The 22,620-nt window shown below is 40.2% G+C and overlaps 2 protein-coding genes across 2 annotated transcripts; both read right to left on the reverse strand.

Annotated features, from left to right (window-relative positions):
* Nucleotides 1-7,787: 7,787 nt before the first annotated feature.
* On the reverse strand, nt 7,788-12,942 carry LOC110062081 (uncharacterized). Its single transcript, XM_089280945.1, has 7 exons — nt 12,765-12,942; nt 12,435-12,524; nt 12,152-12,187; nt 11,271-11,321; nt 10,869-10,936; nt 9,968-10,228; nt 7,788-9,157 (listed from the first exon to the last, which is right to left on the reverse strand). The coding sequence occupies exons 1-7, from the start codon at nt 12,940-12,942 to the stop codon at nt 7,838-7,840; spliced, it is 2,004 nt and encodes a 667-aa protein (XP_089137071.1). The 3' UTR covers nt 7,788-7,837.
* Nucleotides 12,943-16,163: 3,221 nt separating this feature from the next.
* On the reverse strand, nt 16,164-20,898 carry LOC149096715 (uncharacterized). The gene is made up of 3 exons (XM_089281432.1): nt 20,808-20,898; nt 20,398-20,469; nt 16,164-19,743 (listed from the first exon to the last, which is right to left on the reverse strand). The coding sequence occupies exon 3, from the start codon at nt 19,627-19,629 to the stop codon at nt 17,563-17,565; it is 2,067 nt and encodes a 688-aa protein (XP_089137558.1). The 5' UTR covers nt 19,630-19,743; nt 20,398-20,469; nt 20,808-20,898; the 3' UTR covers nt 16,164-17,562.
* Between the last annotated feature and the right edge of the window lie 1,722 nt (nt 20,899-22,620).

Here is a 22,620-nt window from a genome sequence, read left to right on the forward strand (position 1 = left end):
CAGCCGGCAATACCTCTGAAACTCTAAGCAGTTCACACGGGCCTCTGTCGGTATGAAATCAATCAGAGCTTGGAGAAAATAGCTCCACTTTAACTAAGTTAATTGAAGGCGGTTTTACCCGACAAAAACGAAACTAATCATCAAAAGAAAACTGAGAGAGCAAAGGCTTTTTATGTAATGTAGCAGGCCGAGTAGCTACTCAACTCTACGCACCTCAGAGAAAAATCCAGCCACCGACATTGCGTCCCGATGGTGGCGAATTGACGTCCGGCCAGCAGATGATATATGCCTCGATCTAGACACCGGCACAGGAGAGAGAACCGACATGAATGACATCAGACCATCATGATAAAAGGGGTCAATTAACTTCGTTCGCCATTGACCGAGAAAATTGAACTTGAGGTGATACATGTCTCAGTTAAAAGCGACGTTTCGCGTTAGTTGAAAACACAATAAGATAGATAGATAGAAACTTTATTAAGAATGCCATCAGCCGACTAGCTGGGGGAAAACTCCCCTACTAATACGGGGACATAACAAAAACTGAAAAAAACAACCTAAAATGTGCTGTGAGTAGAATTCATTCTTAGTAAATCATCTTTGCGCGCTCATTGCTCGAACAGAGACAGCCGGCAATACCTCTGAAACTCTAAGCAGTTCACACGGGCCTCTGTCGGTATGAAATCAATCAGAGCTTGGAGAAAATAGCTCCACTTTAACTAAGTTAATTGAAGGCGGTTTTACCCGACAAAAACGAAACTAATCATCAAAAGAAAACTGAGAGAGCAAAGGCTTTTTATGTAATGTAGCAGGCCGAGTAGCTACTCAACTCTACGCACCTCAGAGAAAAATCCAGCCACCGACACTGCGTCCCGATGGTGGCGAATTGACGTCCGGCCAGCAGATGATATATGCCTCGATCTAGACACCGGCACAGGAGAGAGAACCGACATGAATGACATCAGACCATCATGATAAAAGGGGTCAATTAACTTCGTTCGCCATTGACCGAGAAAATTGAACTTGAGGTGATACATGTCTCAGTTAAAAGCGACGTTTCGCGTTAGTTGAAAACACAATAAGATAGATAGATAGAAACTTTATTAAGAATGCCATCAGCCGACTAGCTGGGGGAAAACTCCCCTACTAATACGGGGACATAACAAAAACTGAAAAAAACAACCTAAAATGTGCTGTGAGTAGAATTCATTCTTAGTAAATCATCTTTGCGCGCTCATTGCTCGAACAGAGACAGCCGGCAATACCTCTGAAACTCTAAGCAGTTCACACGGGCCTCTGTCGGTATGAAATCAATCAGAGCTTGGAGAAAATAGCTCCACTTTAACTAAGTTAATTGAAGGCGGTTTTACCCGACAAAAACGAAACTAATCATCAAAAGAAAACTGAGAGAGCAAAGGCTTTTTATGTAATGTAGCAGGCCGAGTAGCTACTCAACTCTACGCACCTCAGAGAAAAATCCAGCCACCGACACTGCGTCCCGATGGTGGCGAATTGACGTCCGGCCAGCAGATGATATATGCCTCGATCTAGACACCGGCACAGGAGAGAGAACCGACATGAATGACATCAGACCATCATGATAAAAGGGGTCAATTAACTTCGTTCGCCATTGACCGAGAAAATTGAACTTGAGGTGATACATGTCTCAGTTAAAAGCGACGTTTCGCGTTAGTTGAAAACACAATAAGATAGATAGATAGAAACTTTATTAAGAATGCCATCAGCCGACTAGCTGGGGGAAAACTCCCCTACTAATACGGGGACATAACAAAAACTGAAAAAAACAACCTAAAATGTGCTGAGTAGAATTCATTCTTAGTAAATCATCTTTGCGCGCTCATTGCTCGAACAGAGACAGCCGGCAATACCTCTGAAACTCTAAGCAGTTCACACGGGCCTCTGTCGGTATGAAATCAATCAGAGCTTGGAGAAAATAGCTCCACTTTAACTAAGTTAATTGAAGGCGGTTTTACCCGACAAAAACGAAACTAATCATCAAAAGAAAACTGAGAGAGCAAAGGCTTTTTATGTAATGTAGCAGGCCGAGTAGCTACTCAACTCTACGCACCTCAGAGAAAAATCCAGCCACCGACACTGCGTCCCGATGGTGGCGAATTGACGTCCGGCCAGCAGATGATATATGCCTCGATCTAGACACCGGCACAGGAGAGAGAACCGACATGAATGACATCAGACCATCATGATAAAAGGGGTCAATTAACTTCGTTCGCCATTGACCGAGAAAATTGAACTTGAGGTGATACATGTCTCAGTTAAAAGCGACGTTTCGCGTTAGTTGAAAACACAATAAGATAGATAGATAGAAACTTTATTAAGAATGCCATCAGCCGACTAGCTGGGGGAAAACTCCCCTACTAATACGGGGACATAACAAAAACTGAAAAAAACAACCTAAAATGTGCTGTGAGTAGAATTCATTCTTAGTAAATCATCTTTGCGCGCTCATTGCTCGAACAGAGACAGCCGGCAATACCTCTGAAACTCTAAGCAGTTCACACGGGCCTCTGTCGGTATGAAATCAATCAGAGCTTGGAGAAAATAGCTCCACTTTAACTAAGTTAATTGAAGGCGGTTTTACCCGACAAAAACGAAACTAATCATCAAAAGAAAACTGAGAGAGCAAAGGCTTTTTATGTAATGTAGCAGGCCGAGTAGCTACTCAACTCTACGCACCTCAGAGAAAAATCCAGCCACCGACACTGCGTCCCGATGGTGGCGAATTGACGTCCGGCCAGCAGATGATATATGCCTCGATCTAGACACCGGCACAGGAGAGAGAACCGACATGAATGACATCAGACCATCATGATAAAAGGGGTCAATTAACTTCGTTCGCCATTGACCGAGAAAATTGAACTTGAGGTGATACATGTCTCAGTTAAAAGCGACGTTTCGCGTTAGTTGAAAACACAATAAGATAGATAGATAGAAACTTTATTAAGAATGCCATCAGCCGACTAGCTGGGGGAAAACTCCCCTACTAATACGGGGACATAACAAAAACTGAAAAAAACAACCTAAAATGTGCTGTGAGTAGAATTCATTCTTAGTAAATCATCTTTGCGCGCTCATTGCTCGAACAGAGACAGCCGGCAATACCTCTGAAACTCTAAGCAGTTCACACGGGCCTCTGTCGGTATGAAATCAATCAGAGCTTGGAGAAAATAGCTCCACTTTAACTAAGTTAATTGAAGGCGGTTTTACCCGACAAAAACGAAACTAATCATCAAAAGAAAACTGAGAGAGCAAAGGCTTTTTATGTAATGTAGCAGGCCGAGTAGCTACTCAACTCTACGCACCTCAGAGAAAAATCCAGCCACCGACACTGCGTCCCGATGGTGGCGAATTGACGTCCGGCCAGCAGATGATATATGCCTCGATCTAGACACCGGCACAGGAGAGAGAACCGACATGAATGACATCAGACCATCATGATAAAAGGGGTCAATTAACTTCGTTCGCCATTGACCGAGAAAATTGAACTTGAGGTGATACATGTCTCAGTTAAAAGCGACGTTTCGCGTTAGTTGAAAACACAATAAGATAGATAGATAGAAACTTTATTAAGAATGCCATCAGCCGACTAGCTGGGGGAAAACTCCCCTACTAATACGGGGACATAACAAAAACTGAAAAAAACAACCTAAAATGTGCTGTGAGTAGAATTCATTCTTAGTAAATCATCTTTGCGCGCTCATTGCTCGAACAGAGACAGCCGGCAATACCTCTGAAACTCTAAGCAGTTCACACGGGCCTCTGTCGGTATGAAATCAATCAGAGCTTGGAGAAAATAGCTCCACTTTAACTAAGTTAATTGAAGGCGGTTTTACCCGACAAAAACGAAACTAATCATCAAAAGAAAACTGAGAGAGCAAAGGCTTTTTATGTAATGTAGCAGGCCGAGTAGCTACTCAACTCTACGCACCTCAGAGAAAAATCCAGCCACCGACACTGCGTCCCGATGGTGGCGAATTGACGTCCGGCCAGCAGATGATATATGCCTCGATCTAGACACCGGCACAGGAGAGAGAACCGACATGAATGACATCAGACCATCATGATAAAAGGGGTCAATTAACTTCGTTCGCCATTGACCGAGAAAATTGAACTTGAGGTGATACATGTCTCAGTTAAAAGCGACGTTTCGCGTTAGTTGAAAACACAATAAGATAGATAGATAGAAACTTTATTAAGAATGCCATCAGCCGACTAGCTGGGGGAAAACTCCCCTACTAATACGGGGACATAACAAAAACTGAAAAAAACAACCTAAAATGTGCTGTGAGTAGAATTCATTCTTAGTAAATCATCTTTGCGCGCTCATTGCTCGAACAGAGACAGCCGGCAATACCTCTGAAACTCTAAGCAGTTCACACGGGCCTCTGTCGGTATGAAATCAATCAGAGCTTGGAGAAAATAGCTCCACTTTAACTAAGTTAATTGAAGGCGGTTTTACCCGACAAAAACGAAACTAATCATCAAAAGAAAACTGAGAGAGCAAAGGCTTTTTATGTAATGTAGCAGGCCGAGTAGCTACTCAACTCTACGCACCTCAGAGAAAAATCCAGCCACCGACACTGCGTCCCGATGGTGGCGAATTGACGTCCGGCCAGCAGATGATATATGCCTCGATCTAGACACCGGCACAGGAGAGAGAACCGACATGAATGACATCAGACCATCATGATAAAAGGGGTCAATTAACTTCGTTCGCCATTGACCGAGAAAATTGAACTTGAGGTGATACATGTCTCAGTTAAAAGCGACGTTTCGCGTTAGTTGAAAACACAATAAGATAGATAGATAGAAACTTTATTAAGAATGCCATCAGCCGACTAGCTGGGGGAAAACTCCCCTACTAATACGGGGACATAACAAAAACTGAAAAAAACAACCTAAAATGTGCTGTGAGTAGAATTCATTCTTAGTAAATCATCTTTGCGCGCTCATTGCTCGAACAGAGACAGCCGGCAATACCTCTGAAACTCTAAGCAGTTCACACGGGCCTCTGTCGGTATGAAATCAATCAGAGCTTGGAGAAAATAGCTCCACTTTAACTAAGTTAATTGAAGGCGGTTTTACCCGACAAAAACGAAACTAATCATCAAAAGAAAACTGAGAGAGCAAAGGCTTTTTATGTAATGTAGCAGGCCGAGTAGCTACTCAACTCTACGCACCTCAGAGAAAAATCCAGCCACCGACACTGCGTCCCGATGGTGGCGAATTGACGTCCGGCCAGCAGATGATATATGCCTCGATCTAGACACCGGCACAGGAGAGAGAACCGACATGAATGACATCAGACCATCATGATAAAAGGGGTCAATTAACTTCGTTCGCCATTGACCGAGAAAATTGAACTTGAGGTGATATTTTTATTTTGGGCTTTGGAACCTGGCAAGTCGCGGAAGATCCGGTTGCCAGGTTACATCGGTAGTAGTTATTTCGTTCCCAGGATAGCTCGGTAGATAGGGTCGCAGAGACTTGTTGGATTTTAGCACGGTTTTACCCGAATTAAATCCCACAAGTCCTTGCAACCCTTTGGAATATCTACCGAGAGACCCTGGGTACTAAGGATATCTGATATATATTTGTGCGTTGACCACTGGACCGATGTATTAGAGGCTCAAGAAAACTGTGCATGTGTTTCTTCGCACAAGTGAGTAATGAACTGAAGTGAAAAACGTTTTACGTCGTTGGCGTCGGAAGGTAAGCTGTCGCTTTGTTTTATTATATCCAACGAAGCGATTTTTGATGATGTTCGGCGTTAGTATTTCCTCCTGTCTGCTCATCACTTAGTTTTTGACATTCGACAACGAGTAAGTTAAACATGAGGATTTTGGTATTGTTTTGGGCATGAGGTCATCTTGAGATCTGTTTTGCCTATTTGTTGAAACTTCTGGCATAAAATCCCTGTGTTATTTCTGTGCAACAAACTATAGGCAGTGTTGGAGTGCTTTCAATACAATGATAGCATGTTTTTGTCAGCAACGAGGGGCACATGAAAACTTGTGTGTTATGTTTCACAGAATGCTTTGCCATCATGTTACAGTAGACAAAAATTGAAATGAAACCATTCAAACTGGACTTTTTCACTACCGCTTTATAAATTGCCGCTTAACTTCTATTGGCAAATAATCATAACTCGTGGCAGAAAAAGGTGAACCATCAACATTGAGATTTGTAGAAAGGTTACATTCAAAAATGCTGTCAGTACTTAAATGAACACTCTTTTTCTTGCTAAATTTCGCAGGTAAAGTTACTCTTCTGGCTGGAATAAAAGTTAACCACTGAAGGTATTTTAAGTTTGCACTGGTCAACTGAGAATTGCAACACCATCTCTTGTCCTAGTTTTTGGAACAGGCATGAGTAGCAATACCTTTGCTGCTTGTTGACTGGTGCTAATCCATTACAGGTTAGATGGGGAACATTTGGGGGTCTGGGTGCGGCGAAAAATTAACACCGCATCACTGCAAGATGAAACACCATCACCACAGCATATATTTTCAAAGAAATAAGCTACGTATTTCAGTCCTGAGTTCTTGGTCAAACAAGAAACTACAGTACACTGTATAGTAATGAACACAAACATCACACATCCTGTTTGAAGCTGTGAAAACTTAAACTCACCAGAAATTTTACACCTGGAGATGCCAGATACAATGATCAGCTTCCTGTAAGGTTGGGCCACATGAAGCGAGGGCAGTTGCAATCTTGGCAAGTTGATCTGCACTGAAGATGGAGGTCCAGTAGCTCTGATCGTGAGAGTAGATGACAAGTAGCTCCTCTCCAGCATTCACCTCTCGTGTTGTTTTAATCCAGATCTCATCATTCCATTTAGAAAACTCGCAATTGACTCTTTGGGCTATTATTTTTGAAAATTTAGCTTTTGCAAGTGATAGTGGAAAACTACCATCGTTGCAGAAAATTCCCAAACCTAGTTCGAAGGGGTTTTGTTTACCATCTACAGAAAGAATTTTGTCTTTGAAAGTCATTTCAATTACATAGTCACCATCCAAGTGTGACTCTCTGAGGTTGGCAGTAGGAGCATAGGCACACACGTATCTGTCTCTGGGGATTTTATGGAGGGTGAACAAACCTAGACCAGTGTCCACTCCACCCACCCCAACCACTAGACTAGGTCGGACTTGAAGGAATGCCTCGCCAGTTTTAACCACTTCAAAATTCTTTTCTGGATGACCTGACCTGTAAATATTAATTGACAAAGTGTAAGGACCTATTTACTTGTTGGAAGGTTGGTCATAGCACTTGGATCATTAAAACACCCCCACCTGAATTACTGAGAAAACACAAATGGCTCTCTTAAATTCCTTCACATTAGACAGTGATAACATGAGGTCAACAACTATTATGTTACGTTACGATTATTTTCTCCAGGAAAAGTTCGTCTTCAGTTCAAGTGCACAAGGCCAGCCTTCTTCATTTCCTTCTGCAACTCATTAATAATTCATCAATTTGAAACAATGGAAATCATAACTGCGACTGTGTCTGGATATCAGATCTTATTTAGCATAGATTCTTACGAGTGTATTTCTTGTATTAGTTTTGGTTTTGATTGAAGAGATATATCAAACACTTGAGGCTGTATTTTATCACGTTTCCAAACATTCCAAAGTTCATCATAAATACTCCACTACACATCATGTTCTCAACTCTGTTCTTGGTGTTTGGAAATGTGATAAAAACTGTTTCTCATGTGTTACAGAATGGTTTTTCAATACTGATTTTAATTTTTGGCATTCGGCATTTGAACAACCAGGTCTGTTATATTTATCTAGTACCTTGTAATCTCGTTGTAAATTCCAAACTGGGGTTCTTTCTTGGGTAAATGCTGAGTTTGGTGCTCATGAGCTTGTGCTCGGGTAGTTTGGTTAGAACAAATCTGTTTGGTAGTTTTTCTCTCATGCCAAGGTAGGAATGCACTGGACTTGTTATAAGGATATCCTTTCCGCTGCAAATTCCTAGTTGTCTCAAGGTTAAAATGCTTCAAGATGTGGTCAGCACTGTTATCTGAATTGCACCCATAAATGAAATTTCTAGAGGCACCACACCAGATTGGACCCATTTTTTTCTCTTTTGCCACTCCCTGTAGACCGAGTAGTAGCTTGTCTTGGCAGTATCTCGTGAAAACATGGCAAAAACCAGTTACAACAAGGAGTGCATTGAGTGATAACAAGAAAGGACTCGTTGTAGTTGCATTACATACTGGAAATGGTGACATTAGCCTCTTGCGTAGCTCTGATTGAGTACTGACTAGCTGTTCAACAAACTCAAGGAATCTTGTCTCCATCTCATCAGAAGGTGGTGTCGTATACTTGAACCAAAATTCCTTTAACGGGCGGCCATAGTAATCGTGAGGGAGATCTATTCCCTCCGCCGGAATTTCTTCACACAGATCAGCTGTTCCTTGCAGAACAAACAAGCGCAGGAAAAGATGAACTGCACAGAGGCTTATGTGACCCATTCTTTTTAAATAAACATGTTTTAAATCATCTGTTTTCACAAAATGGATTGCTGCCAACTCCGGTGCATCTATTCCAAAAAGACGGGTGAAAACTGCATTCTCTAGGGGTTTGTCAGAATCAATATTAATGTTCATAACCAAACCATCACCATCACAGGGAATAACAGTGGGATAACATATTTTTTCGGAAAGTTCTGGACCTCCATCATCACACACCACAGATCTGTATGGACTTGTATTGTTGTAAGCTTCGTAGATGTTGCTGGGCACATCACACGTATGGTGTATTCTTGCTGGTAAATTAACTATGGCTGACCGTACTTCAGCACTAACAAAATGGCTCATTGGCTCGTTCACATAATTTAGCAATGGGAACTTGGAAACTGAATTGAAAACTGCAATCTGGTCATGGAGATTAGATGATGATGCTCCAAGTTCATCTATTCCATCAAGAATATCTAAAATAGAACTGTAGTTTGGCCTTCCACGAGAACGCTGCTGAGGAACATCTGGCATGCTTTCACTATGGTGTTGGGCTATGCATTCTGTAAGAAATCCACCTATGGCATAAGCCTGCTGTGTGGCAAGTTGATACCTTTGCTGCAAGGCTTGATGTAATTTTCCAATAACCTAACAGGTAATAGTCATAATATTTAATTCACTGCTTGTGTTTTGTGTAGTTTGAGGTTATTCAAACTCAAAAGAGGAGGCCAAACTATATAAACAGAAAACCTCACTGCAAAGTTACAAAAATCAAATCAAATCTCTGACTTATCCTGGGTTAGCTTAATCGGGTTTTGAACAACATGACCCGGGAGCTCCCCTTTTAGGCTTGGCTAAATCTGTATATTATGTAATAAGGAACAATCAAAATACAGCAGACAAACTTTGCTATTATCTGCATGTGAGCAAAGTGGCTCATCAGGCTGGCGCTTATCTAGGGTTTTAGTGACAGTTTCAGTTCTGAATTTGTAAAATTATTGTAAGGCACATCGGGTGTGAGCTAATAAGCCCTGTAATAATTTTAATTATATGTTAAATATACTATTGTTTTAAATTATCATGCATAAATTAAGTACTCAGATCCAGCCATTTCAGCAAGGTAGTTCAAAGCTTATGGAACAATGGCGGAAGGTATTCTAGGTTATAACATGTAAATGTTGATAAATTCCTAGAATCTGTGAAGATGGCTGATGATGGACAATTTCAATATAAATGTTTTGGGATATAATACTGATGAGCTGCTGTAAACTTTGATTAATCTGTGGTGAAGTGGAATTGCCCATAATACCTTTGTCATTGTTTTATATGCCTTTATGGGAGAATTACCAATTAGGGTTCCATGAGATTAAGTAGCAATTTACAAAAGAGCCAACCAATGTCTTAACAGGATGATACAAATGTTATTTTAACACACTGTGATTCTGAAAAGTTTTTTACCTGTATTGCCATGTCAGGATTGTCCTCAATAGAGAGAAGTTCTGTCACATCATCATTGTCAAACTGAATGATTGAATTGGGTGCCATGGTGGTATTAAAATCACAATTTTCCAGATATGTCATGTAAATGGCTGCTTTAAGTGATGGATCTTTAATAGGTGCCAAATGCTCCTTCAAATATTTGAATTCTTTGTTTTCTGCAAAGTTTACCTGAGGGACTGATTCACTTTCCAAGGCAGCTGGTGGTGTATGTGGAGATTCCTTTGAGATTGAAAGTTTATAAGCATCTTGGAGGTTTCATTTTATCTCGCTAGCCAACATGTAATAATTAATAAATCATGACAGCTTATATACCCAGACTCTGGTATTCTGTACATGCCTTGAGTTTGAATTGTAATAACCTATTAGTAGTTGTTTTACTCCATTATGTCAAAGAATTAAGAACACCAGAAGTTCGAGTAACAAGTGGACAAAAACTTTGTACCAAGATTATTTGCATCATATTGCAAACTTCTGTGTGACTATTTTGAATATCTTCTCAAAAGAAATCATTTCTTACAACACCAAATGTCAAAAACAAAGTTTGAAGTTCATAAGAAACACTTGAAAGTACTGGTGAAATAAAACTGACAATGAAATTTTACCTGTGATTGCACTATTTCTCTGAACTTCAAAATTCATTTTCTCCAGTTCCTTTGGAAAATTGTTTTTGGTGTTATTTCAGGCAATTATTTATATCTTTAGCTTTAAGAAAATGCAAAAAGGATCTTAATATACTTAACATTGTATTGGTACAAGATTTTTGTCCACAAAAGTCTGAAATTGCTCAATTTCCTATCGGATTTCGTCTTAAAAAATTCAACATTGCACATCAACTCAGTTGATTAATATGCAAGGTTACCTTAGAACATTTGATCTTTTTCTGAACCCTGCGTTTCCTCTTTTTCACTCTGCTAGTTCTTGCTCTATCTGCAGTCCAAGCAAGTTGGCAAGACCATAATCAATATTTAAGGCCTTTTAACTTATTATGTGTTCAAGAAAATATCAGTTCCATAGCCTTCCCAGAGTATTTTTTTGCTTAAGCCCTGTAAATTACAGTTTCCCCCACACTTACTATGACAAATGTTTAGGTTTGAACCCCCCCTCAAGTGCATAGATATTTTCTGAAGTTGCAGGATACGAGTAATCTGTACAAGTGCCACTTATTGTTTTGTAACAGCTCATAGGCTCATTGTGTTCACTGAAATATAACTCATTAAATTCATTGAAAAGTCATTAAAAATGTATTGTTTTCTTAACATACCTGATGTATCCATTGGGATTGGAGACATTTCTTGTGGTGTAGTTGTACTTACTAAAAAAGAAACCATTTGGGAACAGTTGGACTCAACTGGCTAATCAGCATACCTGCTTTTTAAATTAAGTAAGCAGTGTGCATAGCTTAATGAAACAAGTCAATATTCCTCAGAAGCAGAATTAAGTTAAAGGGTATTCCAAGAGCTCAGAGTATCTGAATTAAATGAAGTGAATGAAGAAAAAATGTTTTACCCCCAGGCCCCCTTTTTACTTGTTCTCACACCAAGCTCTCTTGGGAACTATGTGTCAAAAAGTGACATGAATATTTAACCCTTTACCCTCTAAGAGTGCAAATGGGCACACAAGGTCATAACTTCTATGAATAAGGTCAAGGTCGTAAATTCTATGAATTTTTGCCATGAAAATTGTCTTGTGAAGATCTGCTCATTGAAGTCATAAAATTTTGACCCCCTCCCATCCAAGACATGTTTGACCACCCCCAGAAGTTTTTAGTTCCTTTTTCAGGATGCAAATGGAATGCAAGGCTTGTTTCATATCAAGCTATGCATTAAGAGCTGCTAGATAAGCTATAGTTTAGTGGTATACCTAACATAGTAGAAGATTGACACATTTTTGAAGTCATTCATTTTCACATTTTAAAGCAATTTCTCTTAAAATGTCTACCTTCTTCATAGCTGCTGATGTCAATTCTTAAATAAGCTGATTAGTGGCTTTCAAATGGCATATTGTACACAGGCAGAGTGTCTTTATTTGCTGATTTGGGAAAAACTGCCGTTCGCCTGAGGGGTAAAGGGTTAACTTATCACAATGGGCAGGCATTAGCCTACATTTGTTTTTGCGAAAACTCAGAGCTGCATTTAAAATTACCTGTTGGGTTGGTGGGCTGATCATTGGCTCGGGTTCCTGGGGAGAGGAATGAAAAATTTTCAAATTGTGGGTAAATTCAGGGGCAGATCCAGGATTTTTCGTAGAAGGGGGTGCACCACTAAGGAATGGCATAACTGACTGGTGAGGTACACAAATTTTAAAAGCAAATACAGAGAAGGCTTCATCACAGGGGGGATGCACACTCCCTCCACCCTTTCCCTAGATCTGCCCTTGACATTATTCAACTGTCACAGTATGAGCTAAATTCCCTTTTCATACCAACCTGTTGTGTCGGTCTCTTGTGTCTTGTTAATTGCAGATGGCACTGGTACCTCCCTGGAGGGTACTTCACTAGCTGGTAGCATATCCGTATCTAAATATGAAATGAATAAAAAAATTCTAATTTGTATGGACAAGCATTAGTATACATAAACTCGAGAATGCATTAATCAAAATTACCTGGTGGGCTGGATGGCTGGTCAGTGATTGGAGAATCTGGAAAGAGGAATTAGTAAGACTTTTCAACTGGGGATAAATTATGCGTCTGGTCCCTAATTAAAAAGGTACTCTGGAGAGAAGTCAAGCAGAATATTCAATGGCTATTTAAACATACCCGGGATCTCATATTCCGATGAGCTCACTTGAATTTTAATTTTGCCAATTGTGTCACGAACTTTTCCAATAAGTTCCTGGGCATCGTCCGAAAGCGTAGGCGCCATGGACTCAACCTGTCTCCAAAGAACAACAAATTCTTGGAACAAAGTCTTCGGCAATCGAACGTAGTCGTCCATTGTCAAAGGAAACTTTTTTAAAGTCAGTCTTTTTAGTGCAACCGTTGGTTTTTTACCCACGTCTCAGCCAATAGGATCACGGCAAATTGTTTTTTCAAATTTTTCAACCAATCACGGAAAGAACTTGGCAACGGAAGTCTGCGTGAAGTCCTAGTCGTGATTAAAACAAATTAAATAGGACAAATCTAGACCACAAATAAATATCTACATTCATTTCCTATATAGAAATACGGATAAAAAGCCTGCTTCATATTTTTTAAATAATACGTAAGTTTAAGTTACTGTGAAACTCAGACAACCGTGAAAAAAAAAAACGAAAACGTTCTTCCGACCGGAGGAATTTGAAAACGCCGGCTTTTCCCTCTAGTCTGGACGGAAAATATTTGAAAACGGAGCTTTTCGACAACTATGACATCACCATAATGTGAGTTTCTCTCCGGAGTCTTCCTCAAACACAAATCCAGACTTTTCGGTTGTTACGTTTTCAAAATTCCTCCGGTCGGAAGAACGTTTTCGAAAATTGCAAATAGTTGTCTTTTATGCTGTAATTAACTAGTCTTTTTGCGATTGGTATTCTGTAATTTTTATTAGTGTAAGTGTCCCCAATTAGCTTACTGTTTTACAGTGAGCTAGAATTTTGACACGTTAATAAAGTTATTTATTTATTTCAAACTTTAATGCGTTTTCAGAGTGAGGGCTCCGTTTTGTGCCAATGACAGCATTTTTATTCTTTTGCTAAGAATTGTGTATTTAGGTAGCCCTTTACATAAGCCTTGTTGGCTTCTCTAGGCTTCCTTGCCTATAATATACAGTGATGGGAAATTTTTATATTTATAAATGGCAAAAATAAGCAATAAACAAAATTTTGGAATTTTTCCGACGTAGTGTGGACGGTGCCTAAAGCCCTTACCACACTAATGCGGTTTAGTATGAAAACGCATAATTTTTTGATGCGTTTTCGCCTATCATTCCCACTAAAACGCCCGAAAACGCTGATGAAAACGGAGGCTTTCGGAAACGATTTCCAAAGTGGAGCATTTTGAAAACGTTTCGTTTGTAGTGTGGACATCTGGAAACGAAAGCTTTTGAAAACGGTGACGAAAAAAGCATCATATTCTAAAGAACTGGTTCATGCTTAGCGCGCGTGTATCGAGTTTTGGATGCACGTGGGAAGTTTCGAGGGCACGAAAGAAGCGTAAGAGCTGCTCGAGGCGATAGTCGAGAGCAACTCTGGCCTCTTGAGTGCTCTACAAACTTCCCAAGTGAACCCATAACTCGATATACGCACAGCTAAAAGCATAAACCAATTCTTGTATAACATGGCGACAAAAACTTGGGCGCTAAAATATGCTTTATCTGTGATTGACTACAAGGTTCTCACAACACACGGTGAAGGAAAACAAAGGTTATTAGGATGTTAACACGCCACAATCAGTTGAGCAACAGTTGAACAAAACGGCTTATTGTCATAGAAAAATTCGCTTTTCCGAATTAATTATAATAAAATACAGGCAAACAAAGTCAAAAATACTCAATGAAGATGTAGACAAAGAAAGTCAAAATACTCAAGTTTAAGTAAACATCTTAGCTTGGCAAAAGTCAAAGGCTCGAAGTAGGGTTTGGATTGTTCAGAATAATCTTGACATTTCCGAAACTTAAACAAAGGGAACTTGCACCAAACTCGACGAAAACTGTACACGTCATGTTTTATACGCACGGCCGCACGTATATAGAGATTTCGTTCATGATGGCTCAATAGGAATTAAGTAGGACAAGCGCGCTCTGTTACAATGCAACATTTTAGAAAACAGCCCTGTGAAAATATACGCGCTGATTGGTTAATAATCGTGTTTCTATTAAGCAATTAGATTATGAGTTCGAGAATATACAAATTAAAGCTTATAGAGCTGGTGGCTATCACCCTGTCCCGAGTTTTTAAATACAGTCCAACCTCCACCAACGACCACCTCCTTACAACGGCCACCTCTCTACAGCGGCCATTTTGTTTCGTCCCGGCGGACGGCCCATAAATTTACTCTTCACCTCTCTACAACGGTCACCTCTTCATAACGGCAACGGCCACTAATTGCCAAAATAACCTCTCCACAACGGCCAGTTAATCAACGACTGACGAATGGTGTATACAAAAACCCATTTTATATTGTAAGTCGTCAGGAACCTTGATCCGTACCGCGCATCGTTGGTCTCTGTTTCTGTTTGGTTTTTGTTTTTTTGACATATTTTGACTGTTTTAGGTATTTCGATGCTAATATAAGCATTGTGTTTAATATACAAATGTTGTAGCCCCCGTAAAAACAGGTACCATCACACCCCTACCACCCCATAACGGCCCCTTACCCCAAGGTAGCCGTTGTAGAGAGGTTTGACTGTTACATGGATTGTCTAATTTTTCACGACCTCTTCGAAACATTTTTATCCGAGAACGATTTTTGTACGATCACTCCTTATTCGAAAATGTTCTGTAAATTTTCGCTAGAATTAAATATGGCAAAACACGGACACGTTTTTATAACGCTTCGGGTCCGGAAACCGTTTTTTAGAGGTCGTGAAAAATTTGGCGTTTTGAAATGGCACGAAGTTCACAAGTTTTCTCGAGCTTCGGAGGTTCAGAATTTTGCTTTAAAATATAGGGATATATATAAGTGCGTTCTCTCTGATCGGCTCAAAAAGCTTTGCTTCACCTGAACATAAAACATAAACTGAAAGGCATGTTTCATGTCAAAGTCGAACAGTGTGGTCGCGTATGGACTAAGTAGTCATGTTAGAACCCACGAAAAGATAAACAAGATGATACTATGGATGTATCGAGCAAAACATAAGCACGAAAGAGTCTTCACGTCAAATCGGTAATATTCGAGAAAAAAGAACTAAGGACTTTCCTTGTTAGATCAAGGGGAAAAAAACCGGTCACGGAAAGTGGAACGCCCAAATCTCAAATGGGATGTCACAATGATATCCACTTGACCACTAAACCAGTGAAATCTTAGCGTGGCAATACGCTGTAGAAGGAAAGTCGTGTTTTTAGGATTTAAGAGAAACCCAAGTACACGCAGTTATGCGTCTACTTTAATTTACAGAAAACAGGGAAAAGTCATTTTTAAACTTTGTTACTGTCTACTTAATTGGAAAAAGGGATAAGAATCTTAAAAGGTTTTGTGAGTGATCAGCCCCACGAAAAACTTCAATCAAGACAAGCGCAATTGAGTGCAACCAAAACTATTTATTTGCGATCAACAATCTAACAATGTAATCAGCCTTCACTGGTCATGTTCTGTCTTATAAACGTCACATGTTTGACTTGCTAACTTCACAGTAAAACTCTGGAAAAAAGACAAATACATTTTCTTGTAATTGAGCTATAAAGAAAACTCTTTTCATCTGTTCTGTTCTGTTCTGTCTTATATGACCAAAAAAAGAACATTAACCTGACTGGCTTCATAGAGCCTCAAAGAAACTGTGAAATCACGAAAATTTTAGATCACTGCGCTAAACAAACACTCTGTAGTATTTGCCAATCTAAACGTAACAGGAACTATATAAACTCATATATACTAGGCTGACTTGGACAACGCTTACTCTTACTGGGGATTGAAATCGCGAAAATTTTAAATTACTGCACTTAACAAACAGTCTGTAGTATTTGCCGATCTAAACGCAACAGGAACCAAATAAAACTATATATGCAAGGCTGACTTGGACAACGCTTACCCTTACTGGGGGATTGAAAACACGAAAATTTTAAATTACTGCACTTAACACTCTGTTATATTTGCCACTCTAAATGCAACAGGAACCAAATAAAACTATATATACAAGGCTGACTTGGACAACGCTTACTCTTACTGGGGGATTGCTACCCATTTCTTAGTCTTAAAAGTTAGTCCTTGACCAACACAATCAAAACAATATAGCGACTCCAAATTCCCCGAAACGATTCCCTAATAAATCGAACATTAAACAAATACGTCTTTGACCCAAACACCACAATGGATGCGATTGGTTTTCAGAAAGCAAGCACCATCTAAAAGAGTGTATGTTGGTCAAGGGTTCACTAGCTATGTTATTTGCTGTACAAATTGCCTCTTAAACTCCTAAACACGACATACTGTTTTGGAAATACTTTGCCCGACTCAAGGACAACGTTTTCTCCCATTATCCAAATCGTTTTTCAGCGTAAAATGTATAGTACATTGTATCTCGAAGGTCAAATGCAACAGAATTGTCCCTTTTTTTGTCTGCCTAAGACAACTGTCCTTGAGGAATTTATAGCCTTGAAGACAGCTGATGATATTTTGACGTGGACGCACGTATACCGGAAAATCTTACTGAGACTTCCAATAACTGCAGTGAGTTTTACCTTATATCTGTCGTCTTCATGTTTTATGCTGAACAGAACAACCACTGAGCATCCTAGCAATACTTCAATCTTTCTATGATCTAGGGACATTTCCATATTCTGAAAGGCTGACAATTTTGTTGCACTTAAACTTAAAAGATTGCGAGGCCGTCTATTGTTATTAAATAAACGTTATCAAAGAGCTGGATCTAAGTGAGGCGTTTCAGTATCGTGAGGCGTTTCAGTGTCGATGTCCGAGCGTGTTACTTTTTTATCATAGACCACAGTCGTTTCTTTGGTGTTCGAAGCTCGTAAGTTCCGTCGAGTCGATGGAAAACGACATCTACGGGGTAGATCAGAGAGCTTGCCTTTTCCTCCCACACGTCGGTCCCTGCTTGGAATTCGAAGTAGGTTGGGCGCGTTTCGACTTCTTTAAACCAAGCTAGTCGAGCGGACCTCCCGTCCGCTGTGTATTTAAGAACCTTGGCTAAGAACACGGTGGGATTTTCCTGAGTTGCGTCGCAAGACACGAGAGCGCACATTTCTCCCGGGGAGGGCAAATCCTCTGTTTCCTGATCACTGTCATCTTTTGGGGAACATGGAGCTGGAGCTTCGTCCAGGATAAAATTGACAGCGGACCTATTCAGGTAGCTTAATGCTTGTGATCTGCGTTCAGACTCAGTGCGTCGATCGTAAATATTTATCTGCGTTCTCAAACTGTGCTTGCAAACACGTGCTAAGGACTCGGCTAGCCTTACATCAGAACTTTCTGGAGAAGAACGGAAGTGTTCCACGAGGGCGTGCCTCATTTCGTTGATGGCGCAAGGAAAACCAAGGTGTTCTTGAAAAATGAGCGACAGGTAGTGTGAAAAGGAACTAGACGTCTTGAATTGAGTGCCGCGCCTGTTGACAAAGAAGTAGTCATGCTTGTCTTCAGACAGGAGACGCGGTCTCGAGACGCCCTTGTACTCTTTGAGATGGAAGATGACAAACTGATACTCGGCAGTGTCAAATCGAACAACATTAAGACCGTATTTTGGCGCGGTTTTATAACCATGCTCTATTAGCCAGACAGGTCCCTCGCTCGAAAAGATTATTGCATTGTCTCCCTCTGGAAAACTCTGGGCGAATTTGTGAATTTCTTGCTCTGCTGGTTCTTTTGTTGACAGACGTAGGGTCCTCAGTTCTTTGGCTCGGCCAGGGTTCACAGCGAAAAGAAGGAGCATCGTGAAATTCATGTGTAACCTTGCTCTAACCACTCCAGAGGCCTCCTCGTACCTACAGTGGAGGTTTCGAACGACTTCCTGAAACTGCGGCCAAAGTAGTTTCACAGATGGCGCGCTCTTTGTAAGACGCTGTGCCTTTTCCAGTTGATTCCGCACTGAGCGAAGATCAGAGATGCTTTCCACGTGCTCGTAGTTTCTTCGACTCTGGTCTGCATGGATAAACTTTGCCGTTATTATCAGACTGTGAAGATACCGAGAAGCCGTAGAGTTCTGAACACGTCGGTCTTCCTTGAGGTAATTCACGAATCTCTCCACTGAGGTCAAGTCATCAACGAGAGACAAGGCGGGTTTCAGTTTTAAGTTGGTCTCGCAGTGAGCCAAGAATGTTACTAGCCTCTCCACGTGTTTCTGCCATGTGCTTTCTGCCATTCTCGGCGACCGCCTTCTGTGATTGAACTCGGCAAGATAAAACGCTTTCATCTCGCGAACCGAAGCTATGACATCTTGGAATGCAGAAATATTGAGTTTTCGTTTCTTTAACATCAGAGTGATTTCACTATCATCTTGCTGAAGGCAGTCTTCGCCATTAGATTCGTCAGAACTGTCCAAGTTAGATGAGTCTTCCTCCATTGATTGGAAGTCAGCGTTGTTGCATTCATCTTCGCTTGAGCTTTCCTCCCGGGGCGTGGCCTCGTTAATCGAGGAGCTCTTGGTGGCGGTCTCACCAGTTTGCAAGATATGGTCAATGGAGAAATTGGAAGTTGTTGCTACTGGACTTCTTTGATTAATGCCACTGTCGTAAGATAGAGCTGATGATTTGGAACTAGTCTCTCGACTGAAACGCCTCTCGACTTTGGAGAAAGCACTATAGCCGGCGCCAATGCGCTTTGTACTTAGCTGCCTTTCATTTTGCATGCGCGATTCGTGATAAGCTTGGAGAATGTTCACGTCTCGTTTAGATATAAGTGAAATTACCCTAAAATTAGCTAACTGAGGCCTTGCTCTTTTAACATTGTCCTGAATGTCCCCAGAGCAGTGGACAAGAGTCAATCCTAAGCTTCGCATGCGGGATTTAATCGTTTTTCTTGGAACGCCAGTAAACATTTTGTCGCATACTTCGATGAAAGCGTGATATGTCCGTCCTTGGTCATCAGAAACTGGGAAAAGGGAGTCGTTATATTCTTCATCACCACCAGTAAGAGAGGAACTTTTGTCTATCTAATAATAACCAAGAAAAACAAATTAACAATAGCACTTTACAGTAAGAGTTGTTCTAATGCTTAGGCTCAAGAGTAAAGAACATCCTATTTCTCTTCACATCACCTTGTCAAGCAGGTGAAAAATAATCTACAACTAGTAACACGGATGTAGACAGATTTATATATTGAACACTGGTGCACGAATGTGTACCAGGGTTATCATTTTAGAACAAATTATTTCAGTGATCCCTGTCTCTTGCACGAGAGGTTCTTTAGGAGTATGTCAAGCCCATTCAGTCAACAAGCTCAGTTTTAAGCTAAGTTTTCCAGATTTTCTGTCTGATGGCAACCGGATCAAAGTGGTCGCTTAGTAAAATGTACCCACATTCTTTACAAAGGAACATTTGAAGTACTATTTTCCATGGTTCTTGGCGTTTAGCAAATGGTGCCTTTAAATTCTATTGCTAAGAATAGAAAGCGCTTCGTCTCCGGAGATCGTCGTATCTCAAGTAGCAGCTCCCAGCTTTTACAACTCTTGTGACGAGAGATGAAATTGAAACAGACTTTGATAGCCATTACCGAAGCCTTAATCAGACCCACTAGCGAAAGCTTAGCTCAATCCTTTTCCTTTCGACGTCGTCTTATTTCGAAACAGTGTAAACACACAACTCACCGAATCTTCCAGTACTGGGTTTGATGTCCAGCTTGAGTTTTGTAGCTCTTCGCGTCTAATCCGCACTTCACTCTGAAAGAAAAACATATAATCAAAAACTATATCTCACCATTCATCACCAAAACCAGAATTCTCCGACACTAGTGAAAATACTTCACTCAATCATTTCTCCGCCAAAGTTTCAAAAACTAATAACCTAATAAACAGCGCAATTTCTACGTGCAAGACCTCACACTTGGCTTCTATGTTTTCCGAAAATGATCAACCGCAATTGATTTCTCGGCTCAGTAAAGTTAATGTCCTTACTCCATGTAATCAGTGATGTACCCATTTTTCTACCAAACGCAAATTCAAAATCTGAAATGGACTGTTTTAAACGAGAATCAAGCAGTGGTTCTCACTCAACTCACCGGATCTCCAAGCTCCGTTCTCGTTGAACTACTGGAGGTTTGTTTTCGTCCGATGCCCGCTTTTCTCTGAAGAACAAAAGAAAAGAAATGATTAATGTTCAAGGATGTGAACAGGCGCTACTACGCACCTTGCAAATCTGTTCTTTCTCGTTATTGATCTTTTCTTTCAGAAAATTCTCTTTCAATCTTATTTTATTGACTGTGATGATTTCGGTTTCCTAGGTTGACGAAAAAATCTCCCTCAGTGACTTCTTTTGGAACAAATGATGCAATAATCACACAGGAAGTAATTAACTTTCAATTAGTAACTGGAGCCGCCAAGTACTAATCGACTTACACCTTGAACGTTCAAGCATTTAAGTGCTCAAACGTTCAAACGCCTAAGCATTTCGATGGACTGACTGAAAAGAGATTTGCCTCTATTTTCCGAAAAGGATTTACTGCAACTGATTCCTCGGCTAAGTAAAGTTAACGGCCGAGCTCCCTCTTATCAGCGATGCTCGCATTTTTCTGCTCAACGGAATTTGAAATCCGACATTTTTGGGCTGTTTCAAATGAAAATAAATTACGAAAGCACTAGTTAAGCACTTAACTGGTTAAATACTTAACTGGTCATTTAGTAAATGCAAAGGAACAGGTCACTGCATGGCTAATTTTGAGTGAAATCATTCTTTGATCGGGCGAATTATGCGGTTTTTGCATAAAGAAAACGCCAATGGTACCAAGTGTGATTTATTTCAAAATCAAAATATATTGAAGGGTATTGGCTTTTGTTTGCAGACCATCTGTTTGTTGAAAACGAAGACAAATCCTTATATATAAATTTTTTGTTGTTAAAATTGTTTACAAGCCATTACCCAACGCATAATTATGGTTTGTTTCGTGGGTTAAGCGGAAATAACTTGCTCGTTACCTGAATTAATTTTTTCGCGGCTGTCAGAAATCGAACTAGCCAACGTCGCTAATGAAAATAGCACATTGTCAGAAAATATTTTAACCCATTTTTTAGTTCTTTAATAAACTATGCTCCTAGCTTATATAGTATATGGAGCAAAGGAGGGAGTATAATGCTGATAAACATCCAGTGCTGTTCGTGTCGAATAACGACAATGCATCTACAGATAGGCGAGACGCGAATTCTGTTTACATTATTTAAAGTCAGCCGTATTTAGTTGATAGACTCGCTGTTGTTAAAATTCAAAGATTTACCAAATGCAAGTTCTATTCAAATTTTATTTCGTGCCAGATACTAGTTAATGTCTAGAGATATTTTTATTTTTGATGAAGGTCGGTAGTTTGATCTTGAGGATATTGTCAAATTTTCATCTGCCGCCAACCTGCGGGGGTAAGTATGATGAAATTTGAACACTACATCAGAATTAAAGACTGACAGTGAATTTTTTGCGTTTCCTGCTGTGAAATTCCTTAACATTTGGCAGACTGGTGACAACTATTAAGTTTAAAAATAATTTTCTGTTTTCTTTAAAATTGTTTACAAGCCATTCTCAGTGTGTAATTATGTTTTGTTTCGTGGGTTAAGCGTAAATAACTAGCTCTCTACTTGAATTCATTTCTTCACGGCTGTCAGTTATCGAACGGAGTAATTTCTTAAAAGTAGCACATTGCCAAAAAATACTCTAACCCATTTTTTAAGTTTGTCAGTAAAGGAGGCTCCAAGCTTATAGAGTATATGGAGCGAGGGGGCGATAAGGCTGCTAAACATCCAGTGCTGCTCGTTTCAAATAACAACAGTGCATATGCAAATAGAGGTGACCCAAATTCTGTTTACATGATTTTTATTCAGCCGTATACA

The sequence above is a fragment of the Orbicella faveolata genome, unplaced genomic scaffold (assembly GCF_042242905.1).
Source record: "Orbicella faveolata isolate gen_17 unplaced genomic scaffold, um_ofav_v1 contig_48, whole genome shotgun sequence".
Lineage (NCBI taxonomy): Eukaryota > Metazoa > Cnidaria > Anthozoa > Scleractinia > Merulinidae > Orbicella > Orbicella faveolata.